The sequence below is a fragment of the Lepeophtheirus salmonis genome, chromosome 4 (assembly GCF_016086655.4).
Source record: "Lepeophtheirus salmonis chromosome 4, UVic_Lsal_1.4, whole genome shotgun sequence".
Lineage (NCBI taxonomy): Eukaryota > Metazoa > Arthropoda > Copepoda > Siphonostomatoida > Caligidae > Lepeophtheirus > Lepeophtheirus salmonis.
The window spans coordinates 15,056,796-15,075,303 of record NC_052134.2 but is presented as its reverse complement, the minus strand read 5'-3'; the positions used below and the strand labels follow the sequence as shown (position 1 = coordinate 15,075,303).

Here is an 18,508-nt window from a genome sequence, read left to right as displayed (position 1 = left end):
TGTTCCTAATGGTCTCGTCCTTTCTTGATGGCAGCAATCCATTTGCGCCTTCGGATAGGATCCGTTGGATGACATTTCCTTTTCCCGCTGACCCACATCGCAACCAGGGACAACACAAATGTAAGGCATTGCTTAGTTTCATAAAAGATTTTTGGAATTGAAGTATTGGTTTTCCAACAATTTTGAAGGAGAAGCATTCCCAAAAGAGTAAAAAACGCTATTACCAACTGTGTCCTTCAAATATGCGATTATAAATCCTAGATATTTAAGGAACTTGAATCTCATAGACCCAAAAAATCCACCATTAAATAACCTTAAATTAAAAAATCGTATTATCTTGAAATATTCTAAAATTCAGCTTCATGATGAAGCCAATTTCATTTCTGAGAAATCAAAAAAGAATTTATACGAAAGTCTCTTTCAAAACAGATTCTTCTTAAGAATCAATGATTCAAAGGTCTTAAATATCATGTGTGCATTATATTTGTATTTTCTATAAATAAATAGTAGCAAATTGATTGTTGTAATAAAATGATTTTAGTTTATTGTTGGTTCTGATGCCACATGGCTTCGAACACTGACTTTATTGTATAACATTTGTTATCAATGAGAAGGATAAGGTCACGGAGCAAGATGTAAGTGAGTGTAGATACTCAACGTTGAAAATGTAAGAGTGCTTTAACTAAAAAAAGAATTCCAATTATATGTATTAACAGACGACATGGAACATAAACACATTTGGATTAAAGGGGCAAGGAGAAGAACTGGAACCTTACCCTTATCTTAAGTCTTGTACAGCTTCGAGAATCTCACTATATCTCCAATTTTCGAAGTGAGAGAAAAAGTCTCGTATATATCTTCATATGCAAATTATAGGTACCTAACTTGGCTGCCAACAGCTGACTGCTGATTCTCCTTTTCTTTGCCTATTGAGTATCCAGTTATTATATAGGTCGGTGTAAATCATTGAACCAAGTAGGGCATCGAGCTCCGTTAGCCTGAGGAAATAGTATGTTCAATAATTGTATATTTCATTTTGTATTACTAATTCTTCAAAAATTTATTAGTCAACTTTGTCAATTCGCTAATTCAAATATGATTTATTTTATATTTACCATTATGAGACTGTTTAAACCACTCTGCATGTAAATAATAGAACTTCCAAACATAGAGTAAGAAAATATTGAGATGATCATATATACGAAAGAGTGTTCCATTGTCTTCAACTATAAACTTTAGTTATGTTTAAGTAAAGATGAACATCCAGTGTGGAATGGGCATGTTACATTAACAATTTGAAGAAAGATTTGGAGGAGAGAAATAATAATGCTCATGACGTTTCCTTTGACATGGATACCAGAGAATGGATGGACAGGATTTTTCATCAGAATACCTATCCCGGCCATTCTTTTTTAAGTTCACAAGAACATCTAATAGAAGGGATGTGCAATGTTTACTGCACTTCTTCCTTTTTTTCTTTTCATTTGCAGAAATTACAGTAGTCAATAATTAATAAATAATCATTTAATTTTGAAGATTAGGGTGTTTATCAATTATCATTATGAGTTGCAATTTTGGGATACATACCATACTGAAAGATGAAGGAAGAATTCGAACCACATATATTTCATCCATTTCTAAGGATCAAGAACGGGATTGAACGTAAGAAGACCATTAAACATTTTTCTTGAATCAACATATTTCAATCTTCAATCAATTGCCTTATGAGAATATACTTTAGGATCTTATCTCAAAAGAAGGATTGAAGATATGCACTGCCCTTGTTCAATCCGGCGTCATGCATTTCTTTATGGAGGAGCGTAGCATAACGCTCAATTATAGTATATCTATATAACTTGACTATAACATATTACGCTATAATAAAAGTTAAATTGAAACAACTTTTCTTGGAGGCATGCAACTTTCTTAGGCGGTTAATACCACTTGTGTTGCCCTGTATCTGGGACTGTCCTATACTTCTGGTCATGAGTAACCTCAATCATTTCATTCCAATGATAGACGATGTCTCTAATAAGGAAGGGCTCTCTTTGGACTTGTATATGTTTTAGAAATATATGAATTTAGGCAAAACTCGGACCATAGAGAATATATAGAGTGACGAAGTTTATGTTGATGGCGTTGCAGTAGTGATTTATGAGTCAGCTGTTCTGGGGGTGGGGGGCAAAGTTATGTTATGAATTGTATCTTGTTAGCCATTAATAATTATCGCTTATTATTTATCTGTAACAACAAAAATATTTAAATATCATGATTGGTTAATGACATGCTTATGTAATTTTGTCAGATGATAGACTAAACTTTTTGGTTGAATAATTTACGTTTCAAACAAGCACTAAAAGTCCTGTTTCGATCATGAATACGGTTATGTGATAATTTATTAATTTAAACTTAATGTTATATATTTTTGTATTCATGATTCAAAATTATAATACGTCATAACTCTAATGGACGTCATACATAAAGTTATTACATTATTAAATAGTATAAAGTATTGTATGATCATTGATCACTTCATATTTTCATTCCTTATCAAATTTATAATTATAAATTTGATTGTTTTATTGCCCCGACAATAGCTGACATAAAATGCTCCAACGATAGCGCCCTTAAGCAATCTATAGTTATCCATGACTTGGACCCAGGATTTGAAATAGCTCTTGCTAAGAAGAACCTATACATATAGTATAATCATGATAAAGTCAAAACTCATTTAAAAAAAAAATCATATCTACTTATTACTTCATATATTTAATTATCTATGTAGAAGTATAGAGATAAATATCCATGAATGGAGCTTATTAGTGGTGGTTTTTCAAATTATATTCTAAACATAAAACATTGTGTGATTATCAAATAATGTAAACTTCCGACTCTTTGAACGCAACCCACAATTTTTGTACCATTCCTTAGTTAAACAAATTTTATGGATTTCAGTAACATTTGGGACCAATCACCGTCAATGAATTATAAAAAAATATGAATAAGAACCATTGAGTACGTGCGTAACGGTTGAGGGTGGTGGGTTTTTCAAATTTTGATATAAGTTCTTGCATGGAGTAATATGAGGCTCTATTAAAAAATGTTCATTCACACATAAAATTTTATGTCACAGCATGTTAAAATGGGATTGAAACGTTTTATGAGCAATACATTGTTTTAAAATTTTGTAGGATAAGTTGCACGCCATTATCTTTATTGTATCTCAGTAAAGTATAACTTTTCTTCTAAAAAGTGACATAAATAAAAAGGTCCCAAATCAGTCATGTGTTGGAATTATTATTTAATAGACATTAGGAATTATTCACTGCTTAACGATAGCTTATTAAAATTATATGAATCATCGTTCAGAACACTGTTAAGGGGGAAAACAGTAAAACATAAGTTTCAATATTCATGTAAGTGAGATATCGTCATGGTTGAGTTACATAATTCAACAAATACAGGGACTCTAAAAGGCCAACCGCTCAAAATACTGGCGTATACGTACCAATAGACATATGCAAAAATATACTTTTTTATTTTGATATGCTTCTGCATTCCCCCATGCAAATTAAACTAAAAAATAATTATTTTTGAATAATATTTTCAATTATCATGTATCAAAATTCCTCACTACAATGAAGGTAAAGAGAAACAGCTAGTTGCGCGGAAAGCAGTACAATAATTGTATACAACCATCTATCAATAATATTTTCTCTTATCAACCCATTTTTTTTAAGGAAAATATAATAATACTTTTGAAGAAAGTTTATATTCGATCTTTTATAAAAACAACGTCATCAAAAATGTTTTTTTTTTGTAAAAAAGAGAAGTATGAAGATTACATTTATCAGTCCCACATATCGTGTCAAAATTTGTTGGCCCCCTAAATATGCAGCCGCCTAAGTATACTTTTGTAGGTATTCTTTACTACAAAATAAGAAGGTAAAACAAATATTTATATGATACGTTATTCGTGATTTTCACAAATGCTTTTTAGTTTATTTGGAATATTAAACATTTCATAAAAATTAGAATAGTCAACAAATGATCAAATAAAATAATATATAACTTGGTTTACAAATAAAATATATTTTAAGCATTACATGAATGTATATTAAAAGCGTTATAACAAGATCAAGTTATGAAAACTTTAATGAGTTATTATCATAAGCAGACAAATATCATAAAAAACAATCGCTTCCGAGACGATTATCCTATATAATTTTGTATACTTATGAGTTCATAAAAGCCCTTTAATTGAAAAATTCTAAGACAAATATCAAGTTAAATGATTTCCGAGACCATTAAAAATCCATAATATATTAGAAAATTAACATAGACGAGTCAGTTTCAAAAGATACCAACGATACAATAAGAATTTAACAAATTCTTATTATATATACAATTGGATTTAGGTTTGTAAATACCTATATATCATTTTTGAAACTGTTCATGGCAGGAATTATTATATATATGCATTATTATTAGACATTATTTTATTCTAAGGAGGGATCGAGTGGGGTATTGTTCTAATGCACTCAAACAAAAAATAGGGATGGGTGATTTCAAAAAAAAAAAAAAAATAATAATAACGACAACAAAAAATTAGTGTATTATACTTGCAGTTCATTATTATTCCTAAAAAAAAAAAAAAATCGAAAGTAAAAAAAAAAGTCGTTATTGTTCAAAAGGAGTAATAAAAGAAATTATTATTTTAATTGGGAAATATAAGTGATCACAATTGGCATATTTGACAACGATATCTAATGAGAATACTTATCACAGACACACGACAATAATGGAGCCAACTACTCAGAGTAACTAAATGAATCGAGTAAATTAATTTGTAACTGATGGCAAGAAAACTTTATGTCCTGAAGAGGATTGTCTTTCATATTTAAAGGGGGAAGTTTTTGAATATAAAACATTAGCAGGGCATGTTTGATCATGATGGTTGGCATAAGTAACGGGAGCACCATGAAATACACTTGATTCAGCCCAAGTTCTCCGTCTACCCGACTGTTGACGACTTTCAGATGATTGATGTTCCTGTTGTGCTTGTGTTTGCTGCATTTGTGTGGCTGTGGTATAAGTAGCGGTTCCCCAATTAGAAGATGAAGTGTTTCGATTAGAATTGTTGGACCACTTTTGGGAGCTTTCTAATTGTCTTTGTTGTTGTTGCTGTTGAAATTGTTGTTGGTATTGTTGTTGCTGTTGATATTGTTGGTATTGAGATCTCCCTTGAACAGTAGAAGATTGTCTTCGATGATTCTCAATGACTGAAACGTCTTTTTGAACTCCAATTTGAACTCCACTGGATTCTCTTAGACTACTTTCGAATTTGTTTGCATTGACAGCAGTAAGTTGAGCTGATTGACTCCCTTCTTGGACAATGGTATTGGCCATGCTTTCACTAGTTGTTTGCTTATGGGATTTGGTAGCATTTGAGAATGATGACTTGCTCGTAGTTTTGGAAGATGACACTTTTGACTCAACACCACTTTTAGCATTGGATGCTGAAGCCACATCTCCGAGCATGATGGCAGATTGATTAGCCCGTCTAGAGTAATTAACTTTTGAAACAGCTTTTGAAGCACTTTGAGCAGTACTTTCGAATGACATAGAACCTTCTTGCTTCAAGTTATCTTTACGTCTTACAATATTTGCTCTCTCTCCTCTCACAGGGGTCTCAATAATTCTTTTCCCTTCGAATTCTCCTTCTAATTTCAAATGGTCTTGACGCTTAACAGCAGATGCTCTTTCGGCTGGGCTAAACGGACTATTATTTGTCGAACTCCCATAAAAGTCACCTTCAAGCTTTAAATTATCCTTCTGTTTAACCACTTTTGCTCGACCGCCAGGGGTAATGTTGGTAGTTTCTTTGTGACCACCATAGAATTCGCCTTCAATTTTAAGATTATCTTCATGTCTCACAGTCGCTGTTTTTTGGCTTTGAACAACTTTTGTAGCACTTTTGCGTTCCATTGAATGTTTTCCGCTTAATGAAAGGTTATCCTGATGTTGTACTTTAGAGGCGCGCTCACCTTGAGTACTTTTAAAGTATTCTTGGGACTTGCCTAGATATAAGCAAAAAAAGATGATAATACTTAGGTTTTTAAAAATCAATCATAATAAGACAAAGTTTACCTTGTATTTGTCCTTCCATTTTTAAATTATCTTGATGGATGCGCCTTTCAGCACGTAACTCCTCAGGTTTATTATTAGAATGGATAATATTTTTATTTTTTCCTTGAAAATCTCCTTCCAGCTTCAGGTTATCATCATGAGTAATTTTGGACGCACGTTGCCCTGAAGTAGCCCACTCATTTTTGTGGACTTCCATCTTTCCTTCCATTCGTAAATTGTCTTGATGCTTTACAACAGTTGTTCTTGAGCCTGCAGACCAATTCTTCTGGGCCTTTCCAGTAAACTCTCCTTCCATCTTAAGATTATCTTGGCGCTTCACTATGTTTGCTCTTTCACCTCTTGTCCATTCTTTCTTTTCTTTCTTATAGAAAGATCCTTCAGGTTTTAAATTGTCATCATGCTTAACAGTAGGAGCACGTTCTCCTGGAGCCCATTTGTTATCATCTCTTCCTTCAAATTTTCCCTCCATTTTTAAGTTATCTCCATGCTTGACAATATCAGCTCGCTCCCCTTTAGTAGACCATTCCTTTTTGTTAACCTCAAGCATTCCTTCTATTTTTAAATTGTCATCATGTCTTATCTGTGATACTTTTTCACCTTTAACAAATTTTTCCTCTTCTTTAAGTGTAAAAGTGCCTTCCATTTTAAGATTATCTTTTCTTTGAACAATGGAAGCCTTATCACCAGGAGACCAAGTTTCCTTCAGTTTGCCTTGAAATTTACCTTCAAGCTTAAGATTGTCTTTATATTTGACAATTTTAGCTCTTTCACCGGGAGACCATTCATCCTTCGGATTTTCAGCAAACTTGCCTTCCAATTTCAGGTTATCCACATGTTTCACAATTTCAACTTTTTCTGCATGCACGGCCCAGTCTTTTCTCACAGTTTCAATTTCACCTTCTAATTTTAAATTATCTTCGTGCTTTACTATGCTACGTCGTTCGCCTTTGACAAATGATTCATCTTCTCTTCCTTGGAATTTCCCTTCCGGTTTAAGGGAGTCTTTATATTTGACAATATTTACTCTTTCTCCCGGGGACCATTCATTTTGAGAGCGATCTGAAAATTTGCCCTCTAATTTTAAGTTATCTTGGTATTTCACAAGTTTAGCTCGTTCACCAGGAGACCATGATGTACTGTCTCTATTGGAAAATGTTCCTTCCATTTTAAGATTGTCTTCGTGTTTAACAACATCTACCCTTTCACCCTTAACGGCCCATTCCTTTCTAGAAGTTTCAATCTCTCCTTCCATCATTAAATTATCGTTGTGTTTGACCATGGACACACGCTCACCCTTTATAAATGTTTCTTTTTCTCTACCTTCAAATTTACCTTCAGGTTTTAAATGATCTTGATACTTAACAATTTTGGCCCTTTCTCCCGGGGACCACTTTTCTTGAGATTTATCTTGGAAACTTCCTTCAGGTCTTAAATTATCTTTATGTCGAACAATATTCACTCGCTCTCCAGGAGACCAAGAATCCTTTTGTCGTGATTCAAATGATCCTTCCATTTTTAAGTTATCTTCATATTTAACTATATCTACCTTTTCACCCCTAACATATTTGTTAATTTCTCTGTCATAGAATTTTCCTTCCATATATAAATTATCCTTCTGTTTAACGGAACTGACTTTATCACCTGGAGACCACTCTTCCTTGGGTCTATCTTCAAATTTTCCCTCAGATCTTAAATTATCTTTGTGTTTTACAATTTCAGATCTTTCACCAGGAGCCCATTCATTTTGAGGTTTATCATGGAATTTTCCTTCGGGTTTCAAATTGTCTTTTCTTTTTACAATATCTGCGCGTTCTCCTGGTGCCCATTCTTCTTGAAGACGATCTTGAAATTTACCTTCCATTTTAAGATTATCATCATATTTTATCATTTCTACCCTTTCACCATTAGTAGCCCATTCCTTTTTGTGTGTTTCGATATGACCTTCCATTTTAAGGTTGTCTTCATGTTTGATAACTTGTACTTTTTCGCCTTTAACCCAAATTAGATCTTCACGATCCTGAAATTTCCCTTCAGGTCTCAAATGATCCTTATGTTTTATTACTTCTGCTCTCTCTCCAGGTGCCCATTCCTCTTGTGAGCGATCTTCAAATTTACCTTCAAGTTTTAAATTATCCTTACGTTTAACAATATCTGCTCGTTCTCCAGGACTCCATTTTTCCTGAGTTCGTATTTCAAAATTACCTTCAGGCCTAAGGTGATCCTTGTGCTTTACAATAGCAGCCCTTTCACCCGGAGACCATTCTTCTATTTTTTTGTCCTCAAATCTTCCTTCTAAATGGAGATTATCATTGTGCTTCACAATTTCGACTCTTTCTCCCTGGACCGCCCATTCCTTTCGATGAGTTTCAAGACTGCCTTCCAATTTCAAATTATCTTCATGGCGAATGACATTAACTTTTTCTCCTTTAACCCAAGATAATTCTTCACGATCCTGAAATCTTCCTTCAAGTTTTAAATTATCTTGTCTCTTTACGATGTCAGCTCTGTCACCAGGAGACCATTCTTCAGCAGGCCTATCTTGGAACTTTCCTTCTGGTCTCAAATTATCTGTTCTTTTAACAATATCGGCACGTTCACCAGGAGCCCATTTATCCTGTGCCCGATCCTCAAATTTACCTTCAGGCTTTAAGTGATCTTTGTGTTTCACAATCTCAGCTCTTTGCCCAGGAGACCATTCTTCTTTAGGTCTATCTTGAAATTTACCTTCCATTTTAAGATTATCATCGTAACGAATCATTTCAACTGTTTCTCCAGATGTTGCCCACTCCTTTCTATGAGTTTCCAAAATTCCTTCCATTTTTAAATTATCTTCATGTTTAATAATATCAACTTTTTCTCCCTTGACCCATATTTGTTCATCTCTATTCTGAAATTGACCTTCTGGTCTCAGATGATCTTTATGTTTTACAATTTCAGCTCTTTCTCCAGGAGCCCATTCTTCTAGAAGTTTATCCTGAAATTTCCCTTCAGGTCTCAAGTTATCTCTTCTTTCCACTATATCAGCGCGTTCTCCTGGTGCCCATACCTCTTGAGGACGATCTTGGAATTTACCTTCTGGTTTTAAATTGTCCTTTCTTTTCACAATATCTGCACGCTCTCCAGGAGCCCATTCCTCTTCAGGACGGTCTTGGAATTTTCCTTCGGGTCTTAAATTGTCTTTTCTTTTCACAATATCTGCACGCTCTCCTGGTGACCATTCTTCCTGAGGACGATCTTGGAATTTTCCTTCTGGCCTTAAGTTGTCTTGTCTTTTAACTACATCAGCACGTTCTCCAGGAGCCCATTCCTCTTGTGGACGATCTTGAAATTTGCCTTCAGGTTTTAAATTGTCTTTTCTTTTCACTATATCTGCACGTTCTCCGGGGGACCATTCTTCCTGAGGACGATCTTGGAATTTTCCTTCTGGCCTTAAGTTGTCTTGTCTTTTAACTACATCAGCACGTTCTCCAGGAGCCCATTCCTCTTGTGGACGATCTTGAAATTTGCCTTCAGGTTTTAAATTGTCTTTTCTTTTCACTATATCTGCACGTTCTCCGGGGGACCATTCTTCCTGAGGACGATCTTGGAATTTTCCTTCTGGCCTTAAGTTGTCTTGTCTTTTAACTACATCAGCACGTTCTCCAGGAGCCCATTCCTCTTGTGGACGATCTTGAAATTTGCCTTCAGGTTTTAAATTGTCTTTTCTTTTCACTATATCTGCACGTTCTCCGGGGGACCATTCTTCCTGAGGACGATCTTGGAATTTTCCTTCTGGCCTTAAGTTGTCTTGTCTTTTAACTACATCAGCACGCTCTCCTGGAGCCCATTCCTCTTCAGGACGGTCTTGGAATTTTCCTTCGGGTCTTAAATTGTCTTTTCTTTTCACAATATCTGCACGCTCTCCTGGTGACCATTCTTCCTGAGGACGATCTTGGAATTTTCCTTCTGGCCTTAAGTTGTCCTGTCTTTTAACTACATCAGCACGTTCTCCAGGAGCCCATTTCTCTTGTGGACGATCTTGAAATTTGCCTTCAGGTTTTAAATTGTCTTTTCTTTTCACTATATCTGCACGTTCTCCGGGGGACCATTCTTCCTGAGGACGATCTTGGAATTTTCCTTCTGGCCTTAAGTTGTCTTGTCTTTTAACTACATCAGCACGTTCTCCAGGAGCCCATTCCTCTTGTGGACGATCTTGAAATTTGCCTTCAGGTTTTAAATTGTCTTTTCTTTTCACTATATCTGCACGTTCTCCGGGGGACCATTCTTCCTGAGGACGATCTTGGAATTTTCCTTCTGGCCTTAAGTTGTCTTGTCTTTTAACTACATCAGCACGTTCTCCAGGAGCCCATTCCTCTTGTAGACGATCTTGAAATTTGCCTTCCATTTTAAGATTATCATCGTACCGAATCATTTCCACTCTTTCTCCAGATGTTGCCCATTCTTTCCTATGAGTTTCCAAAATTCCTTCCAGTTTCAAGTTATCTTCGTGTTTAACAATATTAACTTTTTCACCTTTAACCCAAATTTGCTCATCTCGCCCTTCAAATGACCCTTCAGGTCTTAAGTTATCTTTCCTTTTCACAACATTAGCACGATCTCCAGGTGCCCATTTCTCTAAAGGACGATCTTGAAATTTACCTTCGAGTCTTAAATGATCATTATGCTTCACTATTTCAGCTCTCTCTCCAGGAGCCCATTGTATTTCTGGTCTATCTTGGAACTTCCCTTCAGGTCTTAAGTTGTCTTGTCTTTTAACAATATCTGCACGTTCTCCAGGGGCCCATTCCTCTTCAGGACGGTCTTGGAATTTTCCTTCGGGTCTTAAATTGTCTTTTCTTTTAACAATATCTACACGTTCTCCAGGAGCCCATATTTCCTCGGGTCTATCTTGGAATTTACCTTCAGGTTTCAAATTGTCTTTTCTCTTCACAATATCTGCACGTTCTCCAGGAGCCCATACTTCTTCTGGTCTTTCTTGGAACTTGCCTTCAGGTCTTAAGTTGTCTTTTCTCTTAACAATATCAGCACGTTCTCCAGGAGCCCATTTTTCTTGAGGACGGTCTTGGAATTTTCCTTCAGGTTTCAAATTATCTTGTCTTTTTACAACCTCAGCACGTTCCCCTGGTGCCCATTCATCTTGAGGACGGTCTTGAAATGCACCTTCAGGTCTTAAATTGTCTTTTCTTTTCACAATATCTGCACGTTCTCCAGGGGCCCATTCCTCTTGAGGACGGTCTTGGAACTTGCCTTCAGGCATTAAGTTGTCTTTTCTTTTAACTATGTCTGCACGTTCTCCAGGAGCCCATACTTCCTCTGGTCTGTCCTGGAACTTTCCTTCAGGCCTTAAGTTGTCTTGTCTTTTTACAACATCAGCACGTTCCCCTGGTGCCCATTCTTCCTGAGGACGGTCTTGAAATGCACCTTCAGGTCTTAAATTGTCTTTTCTTTTCACAATATCTGCACGTTCTCCAGGGGCCCATTCCTCTTGAGGACGGTCTTGGAACTTGCCTTCAGGCATTAAGTTGTCTTTTCTTTTGACAATATCTGCACGTTCTCCAGGAGCCCATACTTCCTCTGGTCTATCTTGGAACTTGCCTTCAGATTTCAAATTGTCTTTTCTCTTTACAATATCTGCACGTTCTCCCGGGGCCCATTCTTCTTGAGGACGGTCTTGGAATTTTCCTTCAGGTTTCAAATTATCTTGTCTTTTTACAACATCAGCACGTTCCCCTGGTGCCCATTCTTCCTGAGGACGGTCTTGAAATGCACCTTCAGGTCTTAAATTGTCTTTTCTTTTGACAATATCTGCACGTTCTCCAGGAGCCCAAACTTCCTCTGGTCTATCTTGGAACTTGCCTTCAGGTTTCAAATTGTCTTTTCTCTTAACAATGTCTGCACGTTCTCCAGGGGCCCATTCTTCTTGAGGACGGTCTTGGAATTTTCCTTCGGGTTTCAAATTGTCTTTTCTCTTTACAACATCAGCACGTTCCCCTGGTGCCCATTCTTCCTGAGGACGGTCTTGAAATGCGCCTTCAGGTCTTAAATTGTCTTTTCTTTTCACAATATCTGCACGTTCTCCAGGAGCCCAAACTTCCTCTGGTCTATCTTGGAACTTGCCTTCAGGTTTCAAATTGTCTTTTCTCTTAACAATGTCTGCACGTTCTCCAGGGGCCCATTCTTCTTGAGGACGGTCTTGGAATTTTCCTTCGGGTTTCAAATTGTCTTTTCTCTTTACAACATCAGCACGTTCCCCTGGTGCCCATTCTTCCTGAGGACGGTCTTGAAATGCGCCTTCAGGTCTTAAATTGTCTTTTCTTTTCACAATATCTGCACGTTCTCCAGGGGCCCATTCTTCTTGAGGACGGTCTTGGAACTTGCCTTCAGGCATTAAGTTGTCTTTTCTTTTAATAATATCTGCACGTTCTCCAGGAGCCCATTCCTCTTCAGGACGGTCTTGGAATTTTCCTTCAGGTCTTAAATTGTCTTTTCTTTTTACAATATCAGCACGTTCTCCTGGAGCCCATACTTCCTCTGGCCTATCTTGGAATTTACCTTCAGGTTTCAAATTATCTGGTCTTTTTACAACATCAGCACGTTCCCCTGGTGCCCATTCTTCTTGAGGACGGTCTTGGAACTTGCCTTCAGGCATTAAGTTGTCTTTTCTTTTGACAATATCTGCACGTTCTCCAGGAGCCCATTCTTCTTCAGGACGGTCTTGGAATTTTCCTTCAGGCTTTAAGTTGTCTTGTCTCTTAACAATATCAGCACGTTCTCCCGGAGCCCATACTTTTTCTGGTCTATCTTGGAACTTGCCTTCAGGTTTCAAATTGTCTTTTCTCTTAATGATATCTGCACGTTCTCCTGGGGCCCATTCTTCTTGTGGACGGTCTTGAAACTTGCCTTCAGGCATTAAGTTGTCTTTTCTTTTAACGATATCTGCACGTTCTCCAGGAGCCCATTCCTCTTGAGGACGGTCTTGGAACTTGCCTTCAGGTCTTAAATTTCTTTTCTTTTCTATCTGGTTCTCCAGGGGCCCATTCTTAACGGTCTTGGAACTTGTCTTAAATTGTCTTTTCTTTTGACAATATCTGCACGTTCTCCAGGAGCCCATACTTCCTCTGGTCTATCTTGGAACTTGCCTTCAGGTTTCAAATTGTCTTTTCTCTTAACAATATCTGCACGTTCTCCCGGGGCCCATAATTCTTCGGGACGGTCTTGGAATTTTCCTTCGGGTTTCAAATTATCTTGTCTTTTTACAACATCCGCACGTTCCCCTGGTGCCCATTCTTCTTGAGGACGGTCTTGAAATTTACCTTCAGGTCTTAAATTATCTTTTCTTTTCACAATATCTGCACGTTCTCCAGGAGCCCATTCCTCTTGAGGACGGTCTTGGAACTTGCCTTCAGGCATTAAGTTGTCTTTTCTTTTAACTATGTCTGCACGTTCTCCAGGAGCCCATTCCTCTTCAGGACGATCTTGGAATTTTCCTTCGGGTCTTAAATTGTCTTTTCGTTTTACAATATCTGCACGTTCTCCAGGAGCCCATACTTCTTCTGGTCTATCTTGGAACTTGCCTTCAGGCATTAAGTTGTCTTTTCTTTTAACGATATCTGCACGTTCTCCAGGGGCCCATTCTTCTTGAGGACGGTCTTGAAACTTGCCTTCAGGCATTAAGTTGTCTTTTCTCCTAACAATATCTGCACGTTCTCCCGGGGCCCATTCTTCTTGAGGACGGTCTTGGAATTTTCCTTCGGGTTTCAAATTATCTTGTCTTTTTACAACATCAGCACGTTCACCTGGTGCCCATTCTTCGTGAGGACGATCTTGAAATGCACCTTCAGGTCTTAAATTGTCTTTTCTTTTCACAATATCTGCACGTTCTCCAGGGGCCCATTCTTCTTGAGGACGGTCTTGGAACTTGCCTTCAGGCATTAAGTTGTCTTTTCTTTTAATAATATCTGCACGTTCTCCAGGAGCCCATTCCTCTTCAGGACGGTCTTGGAATTTTCCTTCGGGTCTTAAATTGTCTTTCCTTTTGACAATATCTGCACGTTCTCCAGGAGCCCATTCTTCTTGAGGACGGTCTTGAAATTTTCCTTCGGGTTTCAAATTATCTTGTCTTTTTATAACATCAGCACGTTCCCCTGGTGCCCATTCTTCCTGAGGACGGTCTTGAAATGCACCTTCAGGTCTTAAATTGTCTTTTCTTTTGACAATATCTGCACGTTCTCCAGGAGCCCATACTTCCTCTGGTCTATCTTGGAACTTGCCTTCAGGTTTCAAATTGTCTTTTCTCCTAACAATATCTGCACGTTCTCCAGGAGCCCATTCTTCTTGAGGACGGTCTTGAAATTTTCCTTCGGGTTTCAAATTATCTTGTCTTTTTACAACATCAGCACGTTGCCCTGGTGCCCATTCTTCTTGAGGACGGTCTTGGAACTTGCCTTCAGGCATTAAGTTGTCTTTTCTTTTAACAATATCTGCACGTTCTCCAGGAGCCCATTCCTCTTCAGGACGATCTTGGAATTTTCCTTCGGGTCTTAAATTGTCTTTTCTTTTTACAATATCAGCACGTTCTCCTGGAGCCCATACTTCCTCTGGCCTATCTTGGAATTTACCTTCAGGTTTCAAATTATCTGGTCTTTTTACAACATCAGCACGTTCCCCTGGTGCCCATTCTTCTTGAGGACGGTCTTGGAACTTGCCTTCAGGCATTAAGTTGTCTTGTCTCTTAACAATATCAGCACGTTCTCCCGGAGCCCATACTTCTTCTGGTCTATCTTGGAACTTGCCTTCAGGTTTCAAATTGTCTTTTCTCTTAATTATATCTGCACGTTCTCCTGGGGCCCATTCTTCTTGTGGACGGTCTTGGAATTTTCCTTCGGGTTTCAAATTATCTTGTCTTTTTACAACATCAGCACGTTCTCCAGGAGCCCATTCCTCTTCAGGACGGTTTTGAAATGCGCCTTCAGGTCTTAAATTGTCTTTTCTTTTGACAATATCTGCACGTTCTCCAGGAGCCCATACTTCCTCTGGTCTGTCCTGGAACTTTCCTTCAGGCCTTAAGTTGTCTTGTCTTTTAACAATATCAGCACGTTCTCCAGGTGCCCATTCCTCTTCAGGACGGTCTTGGAATTTTCCTTCGGGTCTTAAATTGTCTTTTCTTTTGATAATATCTGCACGTTCTCCAGGGGCCCATTCCTCTTGAGGACGGTCTTGGAACTTGCCTTCAGGCATTAAGTTGTCTTTTCTTTTGACAATATCTGCACGTTCTCCTGGAGCCCATACTTCCTCTGGTCTGTCCTGGAACTTTCCTTCAGGCCTTAAGTTGTCTTGTCTTTTAACAATATCAGCACGTTCCCCTGGTGCCCATTCTTCTTGAGGACGGTTTTGAAATGTGCCTTCAGGTCTTAAATTGTCTTTTCTTTTGACAATATCTGCACGTTCTCCAGGAGCCCATACTTCTTCTGGTCTATCTTGGAATTTACCTTCAGGTTTCAAATTGTCTTTTCTCTTCACAATATCTGCACGTTCACCTGGGGCCCATTCTTCTTGTGAACGGTCTTGGAATTTTCCTTCGGGTTTTAAATTGTCTTCTCTTTTAACTATATCTGCACGTTCTCCTGGAGCCCATACATCTTTTTCCCTATCCTGGAATTTACCCTCTATCTTAAGATTATCATCATACCGAACCATTTCTACTCTTTCACCAGAAGTTGCCCACTCTTTTTTATGAGTTTCAATAACTCCTTCCATTTTTAAATTATCTTCATGTTTAACAATTTTAACCTTTTCTCCTTTGACCCATATTTGTTCATCTCGATCTTGGAATATACCTTCCGGTTTCAAGTTGTCTTTTCTTTTCACAATATTTGCACGTTCTCCTGGTGCCCATTCTTCTTGAGGACGGTCTTGGAACTTGCCTTCAGGCCTTAAGTTGTCTTTTCTTTTAACTACATCTGCACGTTCTCCAGGGGCCCATTCCTCTTCAGGACGGTCTTGGAATTTTCCTTCGGGTCTTAAATTGTCTTTTCTTTTGACAATATCTGCACGTTCTCCTGGAGCCCATACTTTCTCTGGTCTATCTTGGAATTTACCTTCAGGTTTCAAATTGTCTTTTCTCTTTACAATATCTGCACGTTCACCAGGGGCCCATTCTTCTTGTGAACGGTCTTGGAATTTTCCTTCGGGTTTTAAATTGTCTTCTCTTTTAACAATATCTGCACGTTCTCCTGGAGCCCATACATCTTTTTCCCTATCTTGGAATTTACCCTCTATCTTGAGATTATCATCATACCGAACCATTTCTACTCTTTCACCAGATGTTGCCCACTCTTTTCTATGAGTTTCAATAACTCCTTCCATTTTTAAATTATCTTCATGTTTAACAATTGTAACCTTTTCTCCTTTAACCCATATTTGTTCATCTCGATCTTGGAATATACCTTCCGGTTTCAAATTGTCTTTTCTTTTCACGATATTTGCACGTTCCCCGGGTGCCCATTCCTCTTGAGGACGGTCTTGGAACTTGCCTTCAGGCCTTAAGTTGTCTTTTCTTTTAACTACATCTGCACGTTCTCCCGGGGCCCATTCTTCTTGGGGACGGTCTTGGAATTTTCCTTCGGGTTTCAAATTATCTTGTCTTTTTACAACATCAGCACGTTCACCTGGTGACCATTTTTCCTTAGGACGGTCTTGAAATGCACCTTCAGGTCTTAAATTGTCTTTTCTTTTAACAATATCTGCACGTTCTCCAGGGGCCCATTCCTCTTGAGGACGGTCTTGGAAATTGCCTTCAGGCATTAAGTTGTCTTTTCTTTTCACAATATCTGCACGTTCTCCAGGAGCCCATTCCTCTTCAGGACGGTCTTGGAATTTTCCTTCGGGTCTTAAATTGTCTTTCCTTTTGACAATATCTGCACGTTCTCCAGGAGCCCATTCTTCTTGAGGACGGTCTTGGAATTGTCCTTCAGGTTTCAAATTATCTTGTCTTTTTACAACATCAGCACGTTCCCCTGGTGCCCATTCTTCCTGAGGACGGTTTTGAAATGCGCCTTCAGGTCTTAAATTGTCTTTTCTTTTGACAATATCTGCACGTTCTCCAGGAGCCCATACTTCCTCTGGTCTATCTTGGAACTTGCCTTCAGGTTTCAAATTGTCTTTTCTCTTAACAATATCTACACGTTCTCCCGGGGCCCATTCTTCTTGTGGACGCTCTTGGAATTTACCTTCTGGCCTTAAATTATCTTGTCTTTTTACAACATCAGCACGTTCCCCTGGTGCCCATTGTTCTTGTGGACGGTCCTGAAATTTTCCTTCAGGTCTTAAGTTGTCTTTTCTCTTAACAATATCTGCACGCTCTCCCGGAGCCCATTCCTCTTGAAGACGATCTTGAAATTTACCTTCGGGCCTTAGATTATCTTGTCTCTTAACTACATCAGCACGCTCTCCAGGTACCCAATTCTCTTTTGGACGATCTTGAAAATTTCCTTCAGGTCTCAAATTGTCTTGTCTTTTCGTAATATCTGCACGCTCTCCTGGGGACCATTCCTCTTGTGGACGATCTTGGAATTTTCCTTCAGGCCGTAAGTTGTCTTGTCTTTTAACTATATCTGCACGCTCTCCCGGAGCCCATTCCTCTTTTGGACGATCTTGGAACTGCCCTTCTGGTCTCAAATTATCTGTTCTTTTCACAATATCAGCACGCTCTCCAGGGGACCATTTTTCATGCGGACGATCTTGGAACTTCCCTTCTGTTTTTAAATTGTCTTTTCTTTTCACAATATCTGCACGCTCTCCTGGGGACCATTCCTCTTGAGGACGGTCTTGGAATTTACCTTCAGGCCTTAAATTATCTTGTCTCTTTACAACATCAGCACGTTCACCAGGAGCCCATTCTTGTTTTGGTCGATCCTGGAACTTGCCTTCAGGTCTCAAATTGTCTTTCCTTTTAACAATATCTGCATGCTCCCCAGGGGCCCATTCATTATGAAGTCGATCTTCAAAATTGCCTTCTAGTTTTAAATTGTCTTGTCTCTTAACTACATAAGCACGTTCTCCAGGAGCCCATTCCTCTTGTGGTCGATCTTGGAACTTTCCTTCAGGTCTTAAGTTATCCTCATGTTTAAATAGAGTAACTTTTTCTCCTTTCACCCAAATTTGTTCATCACGATCTTGGAATTTTCCTTCTGGATGTAAGTGGTCTTTATGTTTGATAACTTCTGCCCTTTCTCCAGGATTCCATATTTCATTAGGACGATCTTGAAACTTTCCTTCAGGTCTCAAATTATCACTTCGTTTAACTATTTCAGCTCTTTCGCCGGGAGCCCATTTTTCAGTTTTGCGATCTTCAAATTTA

General features: G+C 38.2%; 1 protein-coding gene and 2 long non-coding RNA genes across 3 annotated transcripts; 1 reads left to right on the top strand and 2 right to left on the bottom strand.

Annotated features, from left to right (window-relative positions):
• Positions 1-514: 514 nt before the first annotated feature.
• LOC121116875 (uncharacterized) lies at positions 515-3,564 on the bottom strand. Its single transcript, XR_011779674.1, has 3 exons — positions 1,116-3,564; positions 777-998; positions 515-682 (listed from the first exon to the last, which is right to left on the bottom strand). It is a non-coding gene; the product is annotated as an uncharacterized lncRNA (long non-coding RNA).
• A 393-nt stretch (positions 3,565-3,957) lies between these two features.
• On the bottom strand, positions 3,958-15,326 carry Sdb (SAXO downstream of blistered). The gene is made up of 2 exons (XM_071887648.1): positions 6,151-15,326; positions 3,958-6,080 (listed from the first exon to the last, which is right to left on the bottom strand). Exons 1-2 carry the CDS (start codon positions 13,259-13,261, stop codon positions 4,843-4,845), a joined length of 8,349 nt encoding a protein of 2,782 aa, XP_071743749.1. The 5' UTR covers positions 13,262-15,326; the 3' UTR covers positions 3,958-4,842.
• On the top strand, positions 14,353-15,784 carry LOC139905151 (uncharacterized). Its single transcript, XR_011779673.1, has 2 exons — positions 14,353-15,296; positions 15,471-15,784. It is a non-coding gene; the product is annotated as an uncharacterized lncRNA (long non-coding RNA).
• The last annotated feature ends 2,724 nt before the right edge of the window (positions 15,785-18,508 follow it).